At 42.4% G+C, this 17,276-nt stretch overlaps 1 protein-coding gene across 9 annotated transcripts in view; it reads left to right on the top strand.

Moving 5' to 3' along the window:
- THADA (THADA armadillo repeat containing) overlaps positions 1-17,276 on the top strand; it is a 299,475-nt gene that overhangs the window by 190,964 nt on the left and 91,235 nt on the right. For 8 of the 9 annotated variants that reach the window (XM_037895818.2, XM_037895817.2, XM_037895819.2 and 5 more), the window contains one exon: positions 4,999-5,114. In XM_037895818.2, the coding sequence (XP_037751746.1) occupies positions 4,999-5,114 (116 nt within the window). Of the gene's footprint in view, positions 1-4,998; positions 5,116-17,276 lie in introns of those variants that run through there. The other variant, XM_037895824.2, reaches the window with a different exon arrangement.

Below are 17,276 nucleotides of genomic sequence, written 5' to 3'. Positions count from 1 at the left end.
GCAGTGAAGCCCAGAATGGAAGAGATGACTTCTTTGGTTAGGAATATTTGAGGTGATACACTTCTATAAAAACAACAAGGAGTCCTTGTGGCACCTTAGAGACTAACAAATTTATTTGGGCACAAGCTTTCGTGGACTAAAACCCACTTCATCAGATGCATAGAGTGGAAAATACAGTAGCAGGTATATATACGCAATACATGAAATGATGGGAGTTGCCTTACCAGTGTGGGGGTCAGTGCTAATGAGATAATTCAATTAACAGTAGAATACCAAGGGAGGAAACATTTCTTTTGTAGTTGTAATGAGGGTGGCCCATTTCAAACTGTTGACAAAAAGGTGTGAGTAACAGTAGGGGGAAATTAGTATGGGGAAATTTAGTTTTTGTAATGACCCATCCGCTCCCAGTCTTTATTCAGGCCTACTTGGATGGTGTCCAGTTTGCAAATTAATTCCAGTTCTTCAGTGTCTTGTTGGAGTCTGTTTTTGAAGTTTTTTTGCTGAAGAATTGCCATTTTTAAGTCTGTTATTGAATGACCAGGGAGATTGAAGTGTTCTCCTACTGGTTTTTGAATGTGATAATTCCTGATGGGAGTCCGGTGGCACCTTAAAGACTAACAGATTTATTTGGGCATAAGCTTTCATGGGTAAAGAAACCCACACAAGAGATCCATTTCCTGGACACTACAGTGGAAATAAGTGATTGTCACATAAACAGCACCCTATACCGGAAACCTACTGACCACTATACTTACCTACATGCCTCCAGCTTCCACCCAGGACACATCACACGATCCATTGTCTACAGCAAAGCCCTAAGATACAACCGAATTTGTTCCAATCCCTAAGAGACAAACACCTACAAGATCTTTATCAAGCATTCTTAAAACTACAATACCCACCTGGGGAAGTGAGAAAATGGATTGGCAGAGTGAGATGGGTACCAAGAAGTCACCTTCTACAGGACAGGCCCAACAAGGAAAATAATAGAACACCACTGGCCATCACATACAGCCCCCAGCTAAAACCTCTCCAGCACATCATCAAGGATCTACAACCTATCCTGGAAAACGATCCCTCACTCTCACAGACCTTGGGAGGCAGGCCAGTCCTCGCTTACAGACAGCCCCGAACCTGAAGCAAATATTCACCAGCAACTACACACCACACCACAGAAACGCTAACCCAGGAACCAATCCCTTGTTGCAAACCTCATTGCCTACTCTGTCCCCATATCTACTCTAGCGACATCATCAGAGGATCCAACCATATCAATCACAACATCAGGGACTCATTCACCTGCACGTCTACTAACGTTATATATGCCATCATGTGCCAGCAATGCCCCTCTTCCATGTACATTGGCCAAACTAGACAGTTTCTATGTAAAAGAATAAATGGACACAAATCGGACATCAGGAATGGTAACATACAAAAGCCAGTAGGAGAACACTTCAATCTTCCTGGACATTGTATAACAGATTTAAAAGTAGCTATACTTGGAGAAAAAAACTTCAGAAACAGACTTCAAAGAGAAACTGCAGAACTAAAATTCATTTGCAAATTTAACACCCTCAGTTTGGGCTTGAATAGGGACCAGGAGTGGCTGGTTCACTGCAAAAGCAGCTTTGCCTCTCCTGGAATTGACACCCCCTCATCAATTATTGGGAGTGGACTACATCCACCCTGATCAAATTGGGCCTGTCAACACTGGTTCTCCGCTTGTGAGGTAACTCCCTTCTCTTCATATGTCAGTATAATAATGCCTGCTTCTGTAATTTTCACTCCATGCGTCTGAAGAAGTGGGTTTTTTACCCACGAAAGCTTATGCCCAAATAAATATATTAGTCTTTAAGGTGCCACCGGACTCCCTGTTGTTTTTGTGGATACAAACTAACACGGCTACCCCCTGATACTTGACATAATTCCTGATGTCAGATTTGTGTCCATTTATTCTTTTGCCTAGAAACTGTCCAGTTTGGCCAGTGTACATGGCAGAGGGGCATTGTTGGCACATGATGGCATATATCATTTTGGTAGATGCGCAGGTGAATGAGCCCCTGATGGTGTGGCTGATGTGGTTAGGTCCTATGATGGTGTCCCTTGAATAGCTGTGCGGACAGAGGTGGCACCAGGGTTTGGTTCCTGGGTTAGTGTTTTTGTTGTGTGGTGTGTAGTTGCTGATGAGTATTTGCTTCAGGTTCGGGGCTGTCTGTAAGCGAGGACTAGCTTGTTTCCCAAGATCTGTGAGAGTGAGGGATCGTCCTTCAGGATAGGTTGTAGATCCTTCATGATGCGCTGGAGAGGTTTTAGTTGGGGGCTGTAAGTGATAGCTATTGGTTTTCTGTTACTTTCTTTGTTGGGCCTGTCTTGTAGTAGCTGACTTCTGGGTACCCTTCCAGCTCTGTCAATCTATAATCTACAGTACCCACCTGGTGAAGTGAAGAAACAAATTGACCGAGACAGAAAGTTTTTGCTCTTTAAGTTGGTGTGTTGAACAGCTGTTAGGAGCTTCAGAGAAAAATTGGACAAAAAGCTCTTTGAATTGTTCAAAGAATATTCTTAAGATGGCTGCATTGATCATTCAGCTCTGAACATTATCAGAAAATATTGTTCTGATCGTAGCCTCCATGTTCAGACCCCTTAGTTGTTGACATAATACTTCAGTCCCCAAAACCATTTTCAGAATATTCCTGTGCTCATATATGTTCATTTATTTGATCTGAAGGAATAAATCCCAGAATGAAACAGACTCAATGGTATGTTTTCATCCTTTCTAGGGAGAAAGTGTGGTCTGGTTTAGAGTATGGAACTGAAAACATATTGAACAGATAATAATGTTCATTTAAATTTTACAGATAACATGTAATCTATTCCTCCTATGTTTCCTGGAGACATAACGAGTGACAAGATTCCTTATCAATATTTATTATAATATGAAACTGATTTTGTGCATGTGTGACTTATTTTCTGAAACAAAAGTTTTACTGCTTTATTGCTATAAAATTATATAGACACTGGATGCAATATTTATTGCTTACCTTATGGAAAATGTCTGAATGTCCTGCATGAATTGTCATTATCACAATTCAGGATGTTGATTACACTAGCCTTTTTTGCTTATTCCAGACATGTATACAGTTTGTTGCAGTAACAACATTGTATAGTATAGGAGTAATTGTGGCACCTTAGAGACTAACCAATTTATTTGAGCATAAGCTTTCGTGAGCTACAGCTCACTTCATCGGATGCTCACGAGAGCTTATGCTCAAATAAATTGGTTAGTCTCTAAGGTGCCACAAGTACTCCTTTTCTTTTTGCGAATACAGACTAACACGGCTGTTACTCTGAAACCTGTCATTATATAGTATGATTTTTGCATTTCATAAATCCTCTTCTGGTTGATAATTTCTCGTGTACATTCCATGACCAACATTTTATAGCTAAGACAATATCTTTTCTCACTACAAGATCATCTTGTACACTTGTCATCAAGTTGCCATTTGTGCTATGTTGATTTTTTTTAAATGAAGAACATTTAGAAGATTTGATGGTTGCAAAATAATTGTAAACTAAAGTTTACACAGTTTATAATTTAGGCCTTGTCTACACTACTGGGGTAAGTCAACCTAAGTCATGTAGCTTAGGTTGAGTTACTGTGGTGTCTACACCACGCTGCATCAATGACAGACACTCTCCCGTCGACTTACCTTACTCCTCTCGTTCCGGTGGAGTACTGGAGTTGACCAGAGAGTGCTCTGCGGTCGACCCCTGGTAAGTGTAGACATGGCCTTAGTGTGTGTTCCAAAACTGCATAACTTTTTACAATGGCTTTTAATCAATAAATAATAGTTAGTGGTGAGAACCTGGAAAGCTCTTGTAGTTTGTTGGTATGTAACTCCCTAGAAGTGGTATTGGGGAAGACTGATTGCATTGCAGCTCTGCTTTCCTGTAAGTAGGAGAGCCCTGCAATAAATATAGGGAAGTAGGGCAGGGGTTTTTTTTCACTTCAGCAGCTGTAGTCAGGGTCCAAGTTTTGAGGGCTTCAGGAAGGATAGTTTGGGACTATCACAGGTTTTGGTGAGGCTGATAATATACAACACTTTTTCCTCCTGTAATAACATGACTACAACAGCTGACGTTCGAAGAAAAGAAATACAGTAAAAAGTATCATTTTAACACTGTGAACATGTCTATTAATAGGCAGAACAATGTTGCAACATTGGACCCAGAACTTGCAATGAGATATGCACAGGCATGGTGGCTCTAGGAATTCCTCTGTGCCCATCTCACGGCAGGACTGGGGCCTATATCTTTTTTCATAATCCAAGTAAAACAAACATGCAGTCGATAGTATACTAACCAGTTAATTAGAATAATTACTCCAAAAATGAAACCAATTTCTTACACAGTTTTTATGTATGACCTGTAGATTCAAATAAAAGCTAGAATGTTTTACACAAATGTCATTAGTACACATACTATTTCTTTGAGGCTAAAGGGTTAAAACAATTTAAAAAGTGATTATACTTATTCTGATTAAGTTGATGAAACGATAGAAGTCTCATTAAGAGGGACTAGTTCTAAGTAATTTCCATTTGTAAAATAAGCATGCATGGATTTGCTGCCACCTCTAGATTGATAGGCTCATTTTGAGTGAATGCAAAACTGCTGGTGTCAAGAAATATGTTTAAATTGTTTTGCTCTTGAAATCAGTTATTAGGTTGTTTACTATATTTCATTAGTTATAAGGTTATTATGGGATAATTATCTTTTTATTTTGTATTGTGAAAAGTGCACGTAATAGAAAAGTAAATTGAAAATGTAACTTGCCATTATCCAAAGCTAACCCACTTTTCTGCATGAACAGTAGAGGGTCATTTTGCTAGTGACAGTTTTCTTCTATAGGGTTATTTTGAGGAAGGGTGAAAGCTAGGAGCTAAGGAGTCAAAAAATATTTTTACAGCAGTCTGCAACATTTTTTCTTTTTGGATTTAGGTTTTTCACTTGCTGGGGTCCTACTTGGAATCTAAACACCGGGTTAATTCAGACCGTCAGCAGGGGCTAGTTGACATCATCACTTGTATAAAAGCCAAAGTGTGGTTGGCCAAGAGGTATGTTCAAAGACCATAGATGCAAGAAGTTATCAAAGACTACTAATAAATACACTGAAGGGTTGGAGGGGGCTGTTTTTGTGTTTGTTTTTGCAAGGCTATTGATATAAGTTCTGCAGAAATATTCAGAAATTTGAGTTATATTCATAAAATGTATTCATTCTTTTGTTTTGTTTTTTTTCCAAAAAATAAAGGAAAAATAGTGTTAATGTGCTTTTCTCACACACATCACTGTTTTTTGCTTTATCAAGCTTCTTCTCTACATATGAAGTAGTTGACTATCAGTTATATACCACAAAAGCTTCAGAAATCCATATGTAAACAGTCGTCTCAAATACTGGATGAGCTTGGCTGTTATGATAAAGTCACAGTAATATATACAGTATGGTCAGTAGCATGGCCATACTTTTCTTATTTTCCCTGGTCACTCTCACCCAAGAATGTAGAAAATGTGTCACAGCATGCAAATGATTGGATCTTTTGCAGGCTGTGTCCACCCAAACGTCAACAACGCAGGATAATTCTGGACATATTTCTCCAGGTTTGCTGCAGAAGAATGTTGAGGTGGCCAACATGCCACCATAAAGCAAAAAAGAAAATAGCATGTTATTACAACGTTTCTCTGAGCACATGTGTAATATTAAAAAATTGTACACACATCCTGTTGACCAAAGTCAGTAGAAAGATACCTGCATAAAATAAACTAAGAGCGTACCCCACCCTGACAGAAGAGTTGGGCCTTGCACATGTCTTAATTATATATGCATAATATTTTTAATCAGTTTACATGCTCCCATAGTCTCTTTTTAATGGGCCCATTTTGTAAATGAATAACATTAATAAATATGCTAGTCTCCTGACTTTCAGGAGAAAATATATTTGTAGGTTTCTGACAGAGGAATTCTCTGAAGCATTTAGACTACGAAATCCAGCTGCCTAATCTGGATGTATGGCCAAACTGCAGTATTTCCTCTATTTCACTTGTACATAAAAAGCCATACTCACATAGAATGACCATATGCATTAATGTAAGCCTGCATCAATAGGTCGTTTTCCTTTGTGTATCTGCTCTAGATTCCTTTCTTGATTCATACATTGTAAATTACAGTGTTAACATAATCTGGATATAAAAGATTTTTCTTTTAAATTAATAGAGCTCTTATTATTTAGACTTGACAGAAGGAATAAGAGTGGGATAACTTTATATGTATTTTTTTTAAACTAATAATGTTTTCTGTATATTTTGAATATAGAGCTCTAGAAAACTATGTTAAGTTATACAGTGTTGGTTTAAAACTTTTCAAAACAAGTTTTTATCCCTAATTTATTTGCTCATTCTGACTTGATCTGTGTTGTTTTATTTACTTAAGGGACACTGTGAACAGGGTGAAATTTGTTTTTACCTAACTAAAATAATGAAAATATCTGTGAAACATTTGATAACACAATTTACTTGTATTAAACCTAAAAAGAAAAGGGAATGATTGCTCTGAAATGGAGACTTTTCTTCTTCAAGTCGTTGTCTCCATGGGTATTCCACTGGAGGTGAGCATGCGCTCTGAGTACTTGAGACTGAAAGATTTTACACTAGCAGCGCCTGTTGGTCCGTGCCTGCGCCCGCTTGTGCTCAGAACTAAGGGTGTAAGAAGAGGCCTGGAATGACTGCCTCTCCAGTTTCTCTCTACTGCTTGTGGTCTGAGATGGAACCCTTGGTGTCTGCAGCTTTGCTAACGTACCTGTTTCCAATCAGGTTTTTCTGTACATAGTTTTACCTTTTAGATTGTTAGGTTTAGTGGTTACATAGTGCTCTGGGAACCCGGGGTGTTTCTCCTTTCATTACCTCTCCACCATTTGGAGTTCTTAGTATGGCTGGAACTAGATCCCCAGCTGCAAGTCTGGTGGAACTGCCCCTGTGTCTTCCCAGTGAGTGACTCCCCCTCCCCCCATGACTCATGTTTGTTACCTTGGAATAGGGTTACCAACAGTCCTGTATTACAAGGGATGTCCCTTATTTAAATAGAAAATTGCTTGTTCTGTACTAAATCAGTACGGGACACCTTTTATCCCATATTGAAACAGCAGGGGGCCAGTACTCATAGCTGCATCTTTCCATTCCCCTCCCAGCCCTGGCCGTTCAGTGTTGTGCAGGAAAAACAGCGTCGGGAGGGGAGTGGAATATGTACCCATGAATACTGGCCCCCTGCTGGACAGGGCCCCCTGCTAACTCCAGCCCTTGAGCACAGCCCCATCTATTTTCTCTGCGCAGGCTCTCTCTGGCAGGGGAAGTGAATGGGGCTGTGTGCCCTGGAACTGTGCTGAATGTCCAGGGTAAGAAAGGGGCTCTCTCTGGCAGGGGGTTCAGTACACCCAGGGTGTAGTCTCCCTGCTCTGAGAGTCTCTGCCAACATCCCCAGCAGGGTGGAAAGCACAGCAGCAGGCAAAGACCAGCAACTGCAGCTTCTACCTTGGCTCCTGGTGTCTGTGCAGAACCTGAACAGGAGTTGCAGCAGCTGCTGGCCCAGAACCTGAGGCCCTGGATTCTCTGCAGCATCCAGAGCTGACAAGAGAGAAACCCTAGAAAACATGGGGGTGAGGGGAAAGGGTCTTGTCCCCAGAGGTTCAAGTCTAGATTGGGGATATCTGAGGTCTGTCCCGTGTTTTTAAATACAATGTTGGCAACCGTACCTTGAAGAATCCCACTAGTACTAGTTGCTGTTATTTTCCATGTCGAACCCATAAATCCTGTGAATTCTGGGTCTGAAGACACCTGATGGAATAGTCGATAAGGCCTCAGTCAGACCCTGGTTTGTCTGATGCTGTACGCTGGCTGAAGGTGCCTCTCCTGGCCAGACGCTGCTTATCTCCGGACCATTAGAGACCAGGTCTAAGGATTCTGGCAGGCAGCAGCAGGAGGGTAAGAACAAATGCCCTCATAAAAAGTGGAAGAAATCTCCTCCTAAGACCTCTAAGCGGAGGACTACCTCCCATACACTAGTGAGACTCTGTGCCTTGGTACAGGTGTGTCAGGAGGTTGTGGGGAGCATGGATCTGAATCGCTGGTATTGAGGTCCAAGTGCTCCCCAATGGTACCAGCCATGAGAGAGAAGGAAGCAATCTCCTGGTACACTGGCAGTACCACAGCAGAGTGTGAAGAAGGACTCAGTAGCATCGACATGCACTGCTGGATCTAAGTCAGTATAGTTGGCTGCATGAAGAGTCAGACGCCGCTCCTGCTCCCCAAGTCTTAGACCTGGGTGTACTATTCTTGGGGACCTGGCTCTGTATTCTGACCTGGAATCACCAATACTCTCAGAACTGGAGTTACCTTAGGGAGATATCCACACTGTCAGTGCACCATTTGCCAGTCTTATCTGCCAGCAGAAGCATTACAAAGTGTACAGTACCAACAGTTCCACAGTGGAATCTAAAGATTTTTATTCCTCTGGTGAGCTAAAGGAGTGGTTCTCAACTAGGGGTATGCAGCATACAGCTTCCTTACATGAACTCATCTAGATATTTGCCTAGTTTTACCACAGTCAACAAAAAAAGCACTGGCGAAGTCAGTACAGACTAAAATTTAATACAGACAAAAAGAGAAGGTAAGCAGTTTGTCAGAAATAGTGTGCTGTGACGCTTTTGTATTTTTATTTCTGATTTTCTAAGCAAGTAGTTTTTAAGTGCGGTGAAACTTGTGATATGCAAGACAAATCAGACTCCTGAAATGGGTACAGTAGTTTGGAAAGGTGGAGGCCTACTGAGCAGCTCCTCGGTCCGCTCTGAGATGCGACATTAGCTCTGACAGAGGTTCCAGAGACTGGTAGGCACCCTTGCACTCCTGCAGGATGTTACTGGGTTTGGGAGCAGTGATATTGTCTCCTTGGGCACCATTTCCTTACCCCTACAATCTCACTGGTCCTACTGTGGTTCTTGGGATCCTTACATCTAACTTCTCAGCTTCAAAGGATCTGAGCAAGAATTCAGACTGAGGTCACCTTGTACAGAATAGCCTCAACGCCCTTGGGAGTGTTCTGAGGAGGAAGATCAACCTGAACAGATGGGCCCACTCAGTCACCCTGTGGCACGCTCATCCTCATCTCCGAACAAGGTGATAGCACAAACTTCACCATTGCCATCCAACAACTACAGACAATTTCACGACTCCTGAGGAGAATTGCAGAGTCACTCCAGATTCTGCTGGAGGAAGTCCAGGACTCCACTCAAAAATTTCTGGACATCCTCCTGACTGCAGGCCCCTAGCAAGGGGCAGTCAACAAAGCTATACTAGAACCGGACAAGACAGTCTGGTATACCCCAGCCACCAGTGTCCCCACTGCTAAGAGAACAGATTAAAAACTACTATGTACTGTCTAAGGGAGTGGAATACTTGTTTTCACACCCCACCTCAAACTTCCTGATGGTTCAGGCCATCACTGAATGTAACAGACCACCAATCTAGGTCTGCTCCTTCCAACAAGAATGCTAAAAAATTAGACTTCTTCAGAAGAAAGTTTTTCTCCTCTTCCAGCCTTCAGTTTCACATTGTGAATTATTCTGCATTGATGCCTAAATGTTACTTTATTAACTACAACAAATTGTCTGAGTTCACCAACAAACTTCCATAGGAACTAAGACCGCAATTTCAGGGCATTGTTGATGAGGGTAAATTGATAGCCAGGTCATCCCTCCAATCTTCAGTTAATGCTGCAGACATGGTTTCCTGCTCCATGATGACTGTGGTTATCGTGAGATGGGCTTCACTACTTCGCCCCTTTGGGTTTCCCAAGTAAGTTTAGGCTACTGTGGAGGACTCTCCCCATCAAGGTCAACAATCTGTTTAGTGAAAAACTGATCAATCTGTGTGCACCTTGTGACAAAGTCAGGCTGGACGGCTGGAAGAGGGTACTAGAAGGCAGATATATTAGCCCCAGAATGTTAAAGGCCCTCTTTTCTACTAGCTGAGAAGGGGTTACCTCAGGTCAATGAGGGACACCTGATTCCAATTAAGGGCTGCCTGAGGCCTTTAAAAACCCCTCTTCTGGTGAGAGAAAGAGGGAAGAGAGAGACAAGCTGCTGCCAGGCTAATGGCAGTAGGGAAATAACTTCCCCAGGGTGAGAGGCCACCAGTGAGGAGGCAGAGAAAAGTACCCACCTGGGGGTTTTTTGTTTGAAACTGTTTCCATTTTTGTTTGGTGGAAGAACACCCCTTAGGCCAACTCTTAGGCCTACCATAAAAGTACGACCAAGGGAGCACAGAAGGGGGAAGACAAACCCTGCCCTGAGTGGGGTTGATTACCCCAGGCCTGCCATCGCCAGAGGGGGAAGCACTAAATCTGGCGAGACGAAGGAGGTGCCTTGCCACAACCCCTAAGGATTCCTGTGCAACCCTCCACTCTTGGTTATTTGGAGCATAGCACCTTGGAGAAAGAACTCCAAACTGCCTTCTTATAAACCACATTCTGCTTCTCAGCCCTTTTACCATCACAGAGTTTGAGCCTCCCAGCACAGCAGACAAAACATCCTGCCATTGTCCTCTCCCCAGTCCTAGACTCCTGCCAAGAGATCATTTTGATAGGACCCTAGAGAGCTGCCAAGTAGTCTCCACTTCTACCAGTACCCCTTTTGGTGGCTATCTGGCCTGTTTCTTTCTGTCATGGTGTCATATCAGACAGATGGGTCCTAGAGATCATCTCCACTGGCTACATGATAGTTTCTTTCCATTGCTTCCACAAAACCCACTTCTTTGTCCCTATTCAGGGACCTCTCTCACAAGAGACTCCTCAGAAAGGGGATAGACTCCCTAATCTAGCTAGGGGCTATAGAACCTATGCCTCCTCAGGTTTTTATTTATTTCCATGTCTCGAAAAAGAAGGGGCGCTGGAGACCCATTCTGTATCTGACAACTGAATGTCTTCGTATGCCATTCAAGGTTGAGGATGACAATCCAAGTATCTCTAATCCCCTCCCTAAAAAAGGTGATTGGTTTGCAGCTCTTGATTTGAAGGATGCCTGTTTCACATATAGACATTCATCCAGCCCACAGAAGATGCCTGCACTTCATGGTGGGTCTAGAACATTATCAGTACAGAGTTCTATAGTCTCTTGACAGCCCGCATAGTTTTCACAAAGGTGCTATCTATGGTAGTAGCATACTTACATCACCAGGGCAGCCCAGTCACTCATAGTGGGAGGTACAGTCATCGGTCCTTTTCCCTTCTCAGCCTCCTTAGGACTTCAAGTAAACAGAAAAGTCCACTTTAGTTCCAGTGCCAATTACAGACTTTATCAGAACTCTGGACTAAATTTCAGTGAAAACATACTTACCTGTGGACAGATTCCACATAAGGAGGGATTTCATCTCCTGGCTTTGGCGGAGTCCTCAGGCAATAGATAGATCCCACCAGGATGTCCTAAGCCCCATGGCTGCCTGCACCTGCATGACTCTTTAGCAAGGCTCCACATCATGCACTTTCAGGCATTGTTATGGACAGTCTACACGCCGAGCAGGGAACCTGGACAAACAAGTCTGTTCCCCTCAGTGACCTGATCATTCACCTAGTGGAAAGGCAAAGAAGCTGTGTGCGTAGGCGTTCCCTTCATTCTTACCCTCCCACCTGCAAAGATGGCGACTTTGGTTGGCTCCCTACTGGAGTGCGGAGCACATCTGGATGATCATATGGCTCAAGGTTTGTGGTCCCAACAAGAATCCAAGATGCACATCATCTCAGACTGCAAGCAGTAGACAAAGCCTGCAAAAGATTCCTTCCTTTCCTCTGGGCCCATAGGTGCTGACTCTGTGGGTGCTCCGGGCTGGAGCACCCACGGGGAAAAATTGGTGGGTGGGCAGCTCCCCTCCCTGCCCCCCGCCTCCGCCGCCTCCTCCCCTGAGTGCGCTGCCTCCCCACTTCTACCCCTAGCTCCCAGCACTTCCCGCCGCGAAACAGCTGTTTCACGGTGGCAAGCGCTGGGGAGGAGGGGGAAGGTGGCACGCTTGGGGAAGAGGCAGGTCCAGGGCAGGGATGTAGGGAAGGAGTCTAGTAGGGGCAGGGAGGGGGCGGTGTTGGGGCAGGGGCTTTGGGGAAGGGGTTGGAATGGGGGCAGGGCAGGGACGGAGTCAGGGCAGGGCCAGGGGTTGGGGGGCGCGAGCACCCACTAGCGCCGGGAAAAGTTGGCGCCTATGTCTGGGCCCTGCACATTCAGATGATGTTAGGCAATAGAATCATAGTTTACTACATAAACAAGGAGGAGCGAGGTCCACCCCTTTCACACGGGGGCAGTCAAACTCTGGTAGTGGTACATCTGTTACCAGATAACGCTGTCAGCAGTGCACCTCCTGGGAATACTGAACACTTTGGCAGACAGACTCAGCAGGCACTTTCACAGGTAACACTAATGGGAACTGCGTTGACTCACTGGCACAGAATATCTTCTGGGAGTGGGGATTCCCACTGTGGGTCATCTTCATCTCCCAAGAGAACATGAAATACACAGCCTACTGTTCCTAAATAGTTTAGTGTCACATTTTCTGAAGGGGACACATCCCTAGTTCAGTGGTGAGAGCCATTAATGTATGCCTTCCCACCCATATCTCTCTTACCTTCAGCCCTGAGGAAAATCAAGTAGAACAACCCATCAGTAATCCTAGTGGCACCCTGATGGCTGAAATAGCTTTGGTTGGGATCATGTCCATTCATCTAAATCCAGCTGTTTCTGAATCTGCTGAATCAGGAAAAAGGCAAGACCAACCATCCCAACTCAGCATCCTTCCATCTAACAGCCTGGTATTTGAGTGGATGATGAGTTTAGAAAGGTCACGTTAATAATAATAGGAAAATCTCTGTGAGAAAACATTATGCAGCTAAGTAGAAGAGATTGTATGTCTGGTGCCAGCATCATCAGATACCTCCAGAGGACTGAGTTCCCTACCAACTTGGACTATGGCCTTTCCCCAGAGAAGTTGGGCCTATCTCTGAGCTCTCTGAATGTGGATTTAGGAGCAATCAACACCTTCCATTCTTTGGTGGAGAACTGTTCAGTCTTCACCGACACTATGACTTTAAGGATTCTGAAACCTTTATCAGAAGCTTTCGTCTGGTACTGAAACTGATGCGAACATCTTGGCTTCCTGCTACCTTCTTCATCCATCTATAAAAGTGGTCTTCCTCACTGTGATTATCTCTGCCAGGAGAGTCGGTGAGCTTAGAGCTCTTATGATGGACCCTCCCTACACAGTCTTTCATAAGGATAAGGTTTCTTTGAGTGTGTCTACACTGCAGCGCAAGTCTGGGCTCAGATTCAGGATTGAGCCCCAACCCCGCTTCCGTCTACACACTAATCTCTCAGGCTTGGACTCAGGGTCCTAGGACCTTGTGAGGGTAGAGGGTTTGAGTCCAAGTCAAGCTGAGGCCCACGTCTCAAGCTCTATCACTATGCTGTGTAAATGCAGCCCCTCCCCAACCCTCCGACATCTGCCAGAAGTATCCCACAATACTTCTGGGCCAAGTTCCTTTGTCCTCTCTCTCCCAAGAATCACCAGTTAACTCCGGGGAAACAGAAGCAACATTCCCCTGGTAGCGCAGTAGCTCTGCGAGTCAGCATTTAACTCTTCTACTTCGTTCTGACCACTGAGCTGCGAAAACACCTTGGGAGAATTTTCTGCACTTGCAATGGACATCAACCAAAAGAAGTCTTTTGCAAAGGGCCCTGCTTCATGGTCACGGGAGCACAGCCAGACTTTGGTTAATCTCTAGTATGAGACCAAGACAACAGATTTTAGTTTTGGATTTTAGCAAAAATATTAGGAATGACCACACATACCAGCAAATAGTGAAGAATCTGCCAGTGCTGGAAATTTACAGACTGTCGACTAGTGCATGGAGTGGATTAAGTGGTTCAAAACTGAGTACTGGGAAACCAGGGGCCAGTACCAGTTGACACTGCTTGTATAAAATCTTCTAGTCGCAGGTGCACCAACAGTGGAATACCAATAGGGTTCAGACATCTCAAGTAACTTGTTACTGTAACCCCCTTTCCCTCTCAGGGCATTTCCTGAGGCTTAGTCGTCTGCCCTAGCATTACTAGGCTGCACAGCTCCCCTCAGCTGTTCATTAGTCCCCAGGAAGTATCCTGCACCAAGGTCATTGTTACTATTACAAGATGAAAATGGAAAAACAAATAGGCATATGGATTCTTGTTAGTGGCTGACTCGGTTTCAATTGACATATACAGGGTAGTTCCAGAGAATAAATACTCCATACAGAATTGGCCGGATGGGGAAAATAAGTGTCTCTCCATTGCAGTAAATGAGTGAGGTTCTGGCTCTTTTTCTCTCTCTTAATCTATCTAATCCTTCTACTTTGTATGGTCCCTGTCACCATAGTACTCTAGCACCTCCCAAATATTTAAAAATAACGGTAACAGTCCCTTTGCAAATGTTTCCAGTAATATCATATGATTAGAGCTGGGCAAAATTTTTTGCCTTTTTGCCTGTAATGCAGTTTGGGTCAACTCGAAACTATTCGTAAATTTGACAGGTTTGCGGCTCTGGGCACTATTGCTTTGGCTCATTCCTTAAGTACTTTAAGGTGAATTTCATCAGGTTTTGCTGAACTAAATACATGTAATTTGTCTAAATATTGTTTAAGCAGTTCTTTCCCTATTTTGCCCTGAGATCTTTCCCCCTTGTTGTTAATATTCCTTATGGTCACAATTAACCTTTTAGTGAAGAGTTAAGCAACAAAACTCATCTCAAAATATTGAAATCCTCTGTGAAACAGAATGATCTTTCACTGCACAGGTCTAGTCCCATATGTATGCCCTAGAAAGGGAGAGAAGCAGAGTACAGCAAAGAATTACCTGTTTTTGTCTTTTAATTCTAAGTGTAAAAAAACCTGTAGTATCTCAAATACCACAGTGTGGTGACTCTTGGCAAACATGACCTTTTGTGGCAACCAGTACTTATTTGCAATGGGTAGAAAAGCTAAAAATCATGGGGAAATAACATTTAAAAATTCTTTAGTCTTGTATTATCGCCAGTAGTTTCACATTCTGATGTGATTTAAAATTAATTTGTCATTTCTGTACTCATTCCGCATGGTTTCTAGCAACTTGAGTTAAAATACACACTTCCACTGTGCTCTGGTGCCATTCTTCTTGAGAGCCTCAAACACTTATGATTCTGGATGAAAAGAGTGGGTCTCAAAATTATGAGACCAAAGTGTGCTGTTACCTAGCAACAGCATTTAGATGCATGAGCTAATTCCTGCTCCAGATATACTTAGCTGTCAGAAGGACTGTCCTTTTTTTCTTTTGGGGGCTGCAGACAGCAGTATTATTTTCTAAATACTTAATTTATCAGCGTAAAGGAGACTGAGACATTATTTCATAAATACTGTAGCACTGTAATTTTATTTTTTCAGGCAAAGGCATGTCTTTAGGGAACAAAATAAGGTTTTTTCCCCCTCATTGCCCCTGGTAAGCTGATTTTTTCCCAGTGTGTCTCAGAAAACGTCAGGGTTTTCAGCTGGAATTTTCAGCCTATCATTAAAACAAACCTAATGGGAGTTTTTTCTTTGTGGTCTTTGTTGCTAAGGCATCAAGGGAGGAAGAGCACTGATATTTCACCTCATTTAAGCTGTGGCTTCTAGTCTTGCCCTCTATTTTCTTTCTTTCTTTCTTTCTTTTTTTTTAAAGATACTTTTCAAACAGCTAAATATTTATTACTACCCTTTTTGGACAAATATTAAAAGTAGGGGGGTTTATTTTTCAGGTTGAGTGAATTTGATGCTTATTTTCTATCCTTCCTATTTTCAACATTTTTATGAAGGTGATCTTTTTTAAAGTTTTCCTCCACTTTGTTCTTATAGTTTACATTTCATTCATTGCAGCATTTTTTCTTTTTCTAAAAAAGAATATGTTATGCCTTTCCCTCAAATGCTACAAACAGCAAAATAACATTCTTTTACTTTAACATTTGTTAAAATTATATATTTCCTAGTGTCGGAAACACAGAATATTTGAAAAGAACAAGAAATGTGAAAATCTTTTTGCTGAAGAGCTAAGGTTATGGAAAAATATTCTGGTGAAAAGCGGTCAGAAATAATCAATATTTCAAGCTGAACCTTTGAAAGAGTTGCTAAAGATCAAAGCTCTTTCATATGGGAGAAACCAGTAAAAATAGTTTTTGCTTAACTGCGTGCCAATGGGTTAAAAGACCAACAGTAGGTGCCTTCTACTTTATAAATATAGAAAGTTATAAGTACAACCTTGGAGCTATTAATTTAAATAGAAGCCCATGGAAATATCTGTCTTGTTTCACTTGTGGCCTTTGGCAAGGCAGAATATTGGAAGATTTGTTGGAAGATTTGTGAAATGTTCACTGCCCAAATTTGCTATGGGATGCAGTGTCTCCAAGTGTCTTTAGTTAATTTTCTTAGTTCTTCTTAAGGGAGGAGAATGAAGTGTCTTTTAGTTCTTGTAAACATCTACAGTATATGTTCAATCTTCCTTACACATCAGTACATTACATCGCACCACAAAGGTAGTGTATCAGTTCCTAGCTAAAATCTTCTTCCTCGCCCATTTTCTGACCAAGTAATCCGCCTCTTCAAAATCCTCTGTTGCCCCTCCCTCCTCCACTGCATCAAAATCATGCTCCTTATCATTTTTATAAGTCCTGTATGACTTTGCCCTCTCCCCACTTACTTGCCTTTGTCTCATTTCATTTTTCTGCTTCTGTAATAAAAGCTCTTCCCTTTTATGTCTGAGACACCTAGCACATATTAAAATATACATGTATAACTTTCTCGTCCAGGATATGTTTCATCCAATAGTGCAAAATTCACAGCAGGCACAAAATCTGTACAATAACTATGTTCTTAGGCATAGCTCCTCTCTTGTACCCAGCATATATAAGAATGTTATTTTGCAACATATCAAATAATGTTCCAAATTAATCTCTGATGTTAACTGTATAAAAATAAATGGATTTTCACCTGGGATGAATTTCACCTCATGAATTTTTATAAGTCACTAAGGGGACTTATATATATGTATATGTTTCTCCTGAAGGGAATGAAAAACATACAACAGAATTGTGGCCCTGACAGAGAACAAGGCCGTGACAAAACACACTCACCCCACCATCTGGTCCAATTCATCAAAGAC

The sequence above is a fragment of the Chelonia mydas genome, chromosome 3 (assembly GCF_015237465.2).
Source record: "Chelonia mydas isolate rCheMyd1 chromosome 3, rCheMyd1.pri.v2, whole genome shotgun sequence".
Taxonomy (NCBI): Eukaryota; Metazoa; Chordata; order Testudines; family Cheloniidae; genus Chelonia; species Chelonia mydas.
Note: the sequence above shows the minus strand (reverse complement) of the source record. Positions and strands in the feature narration are given on the sequence as shown.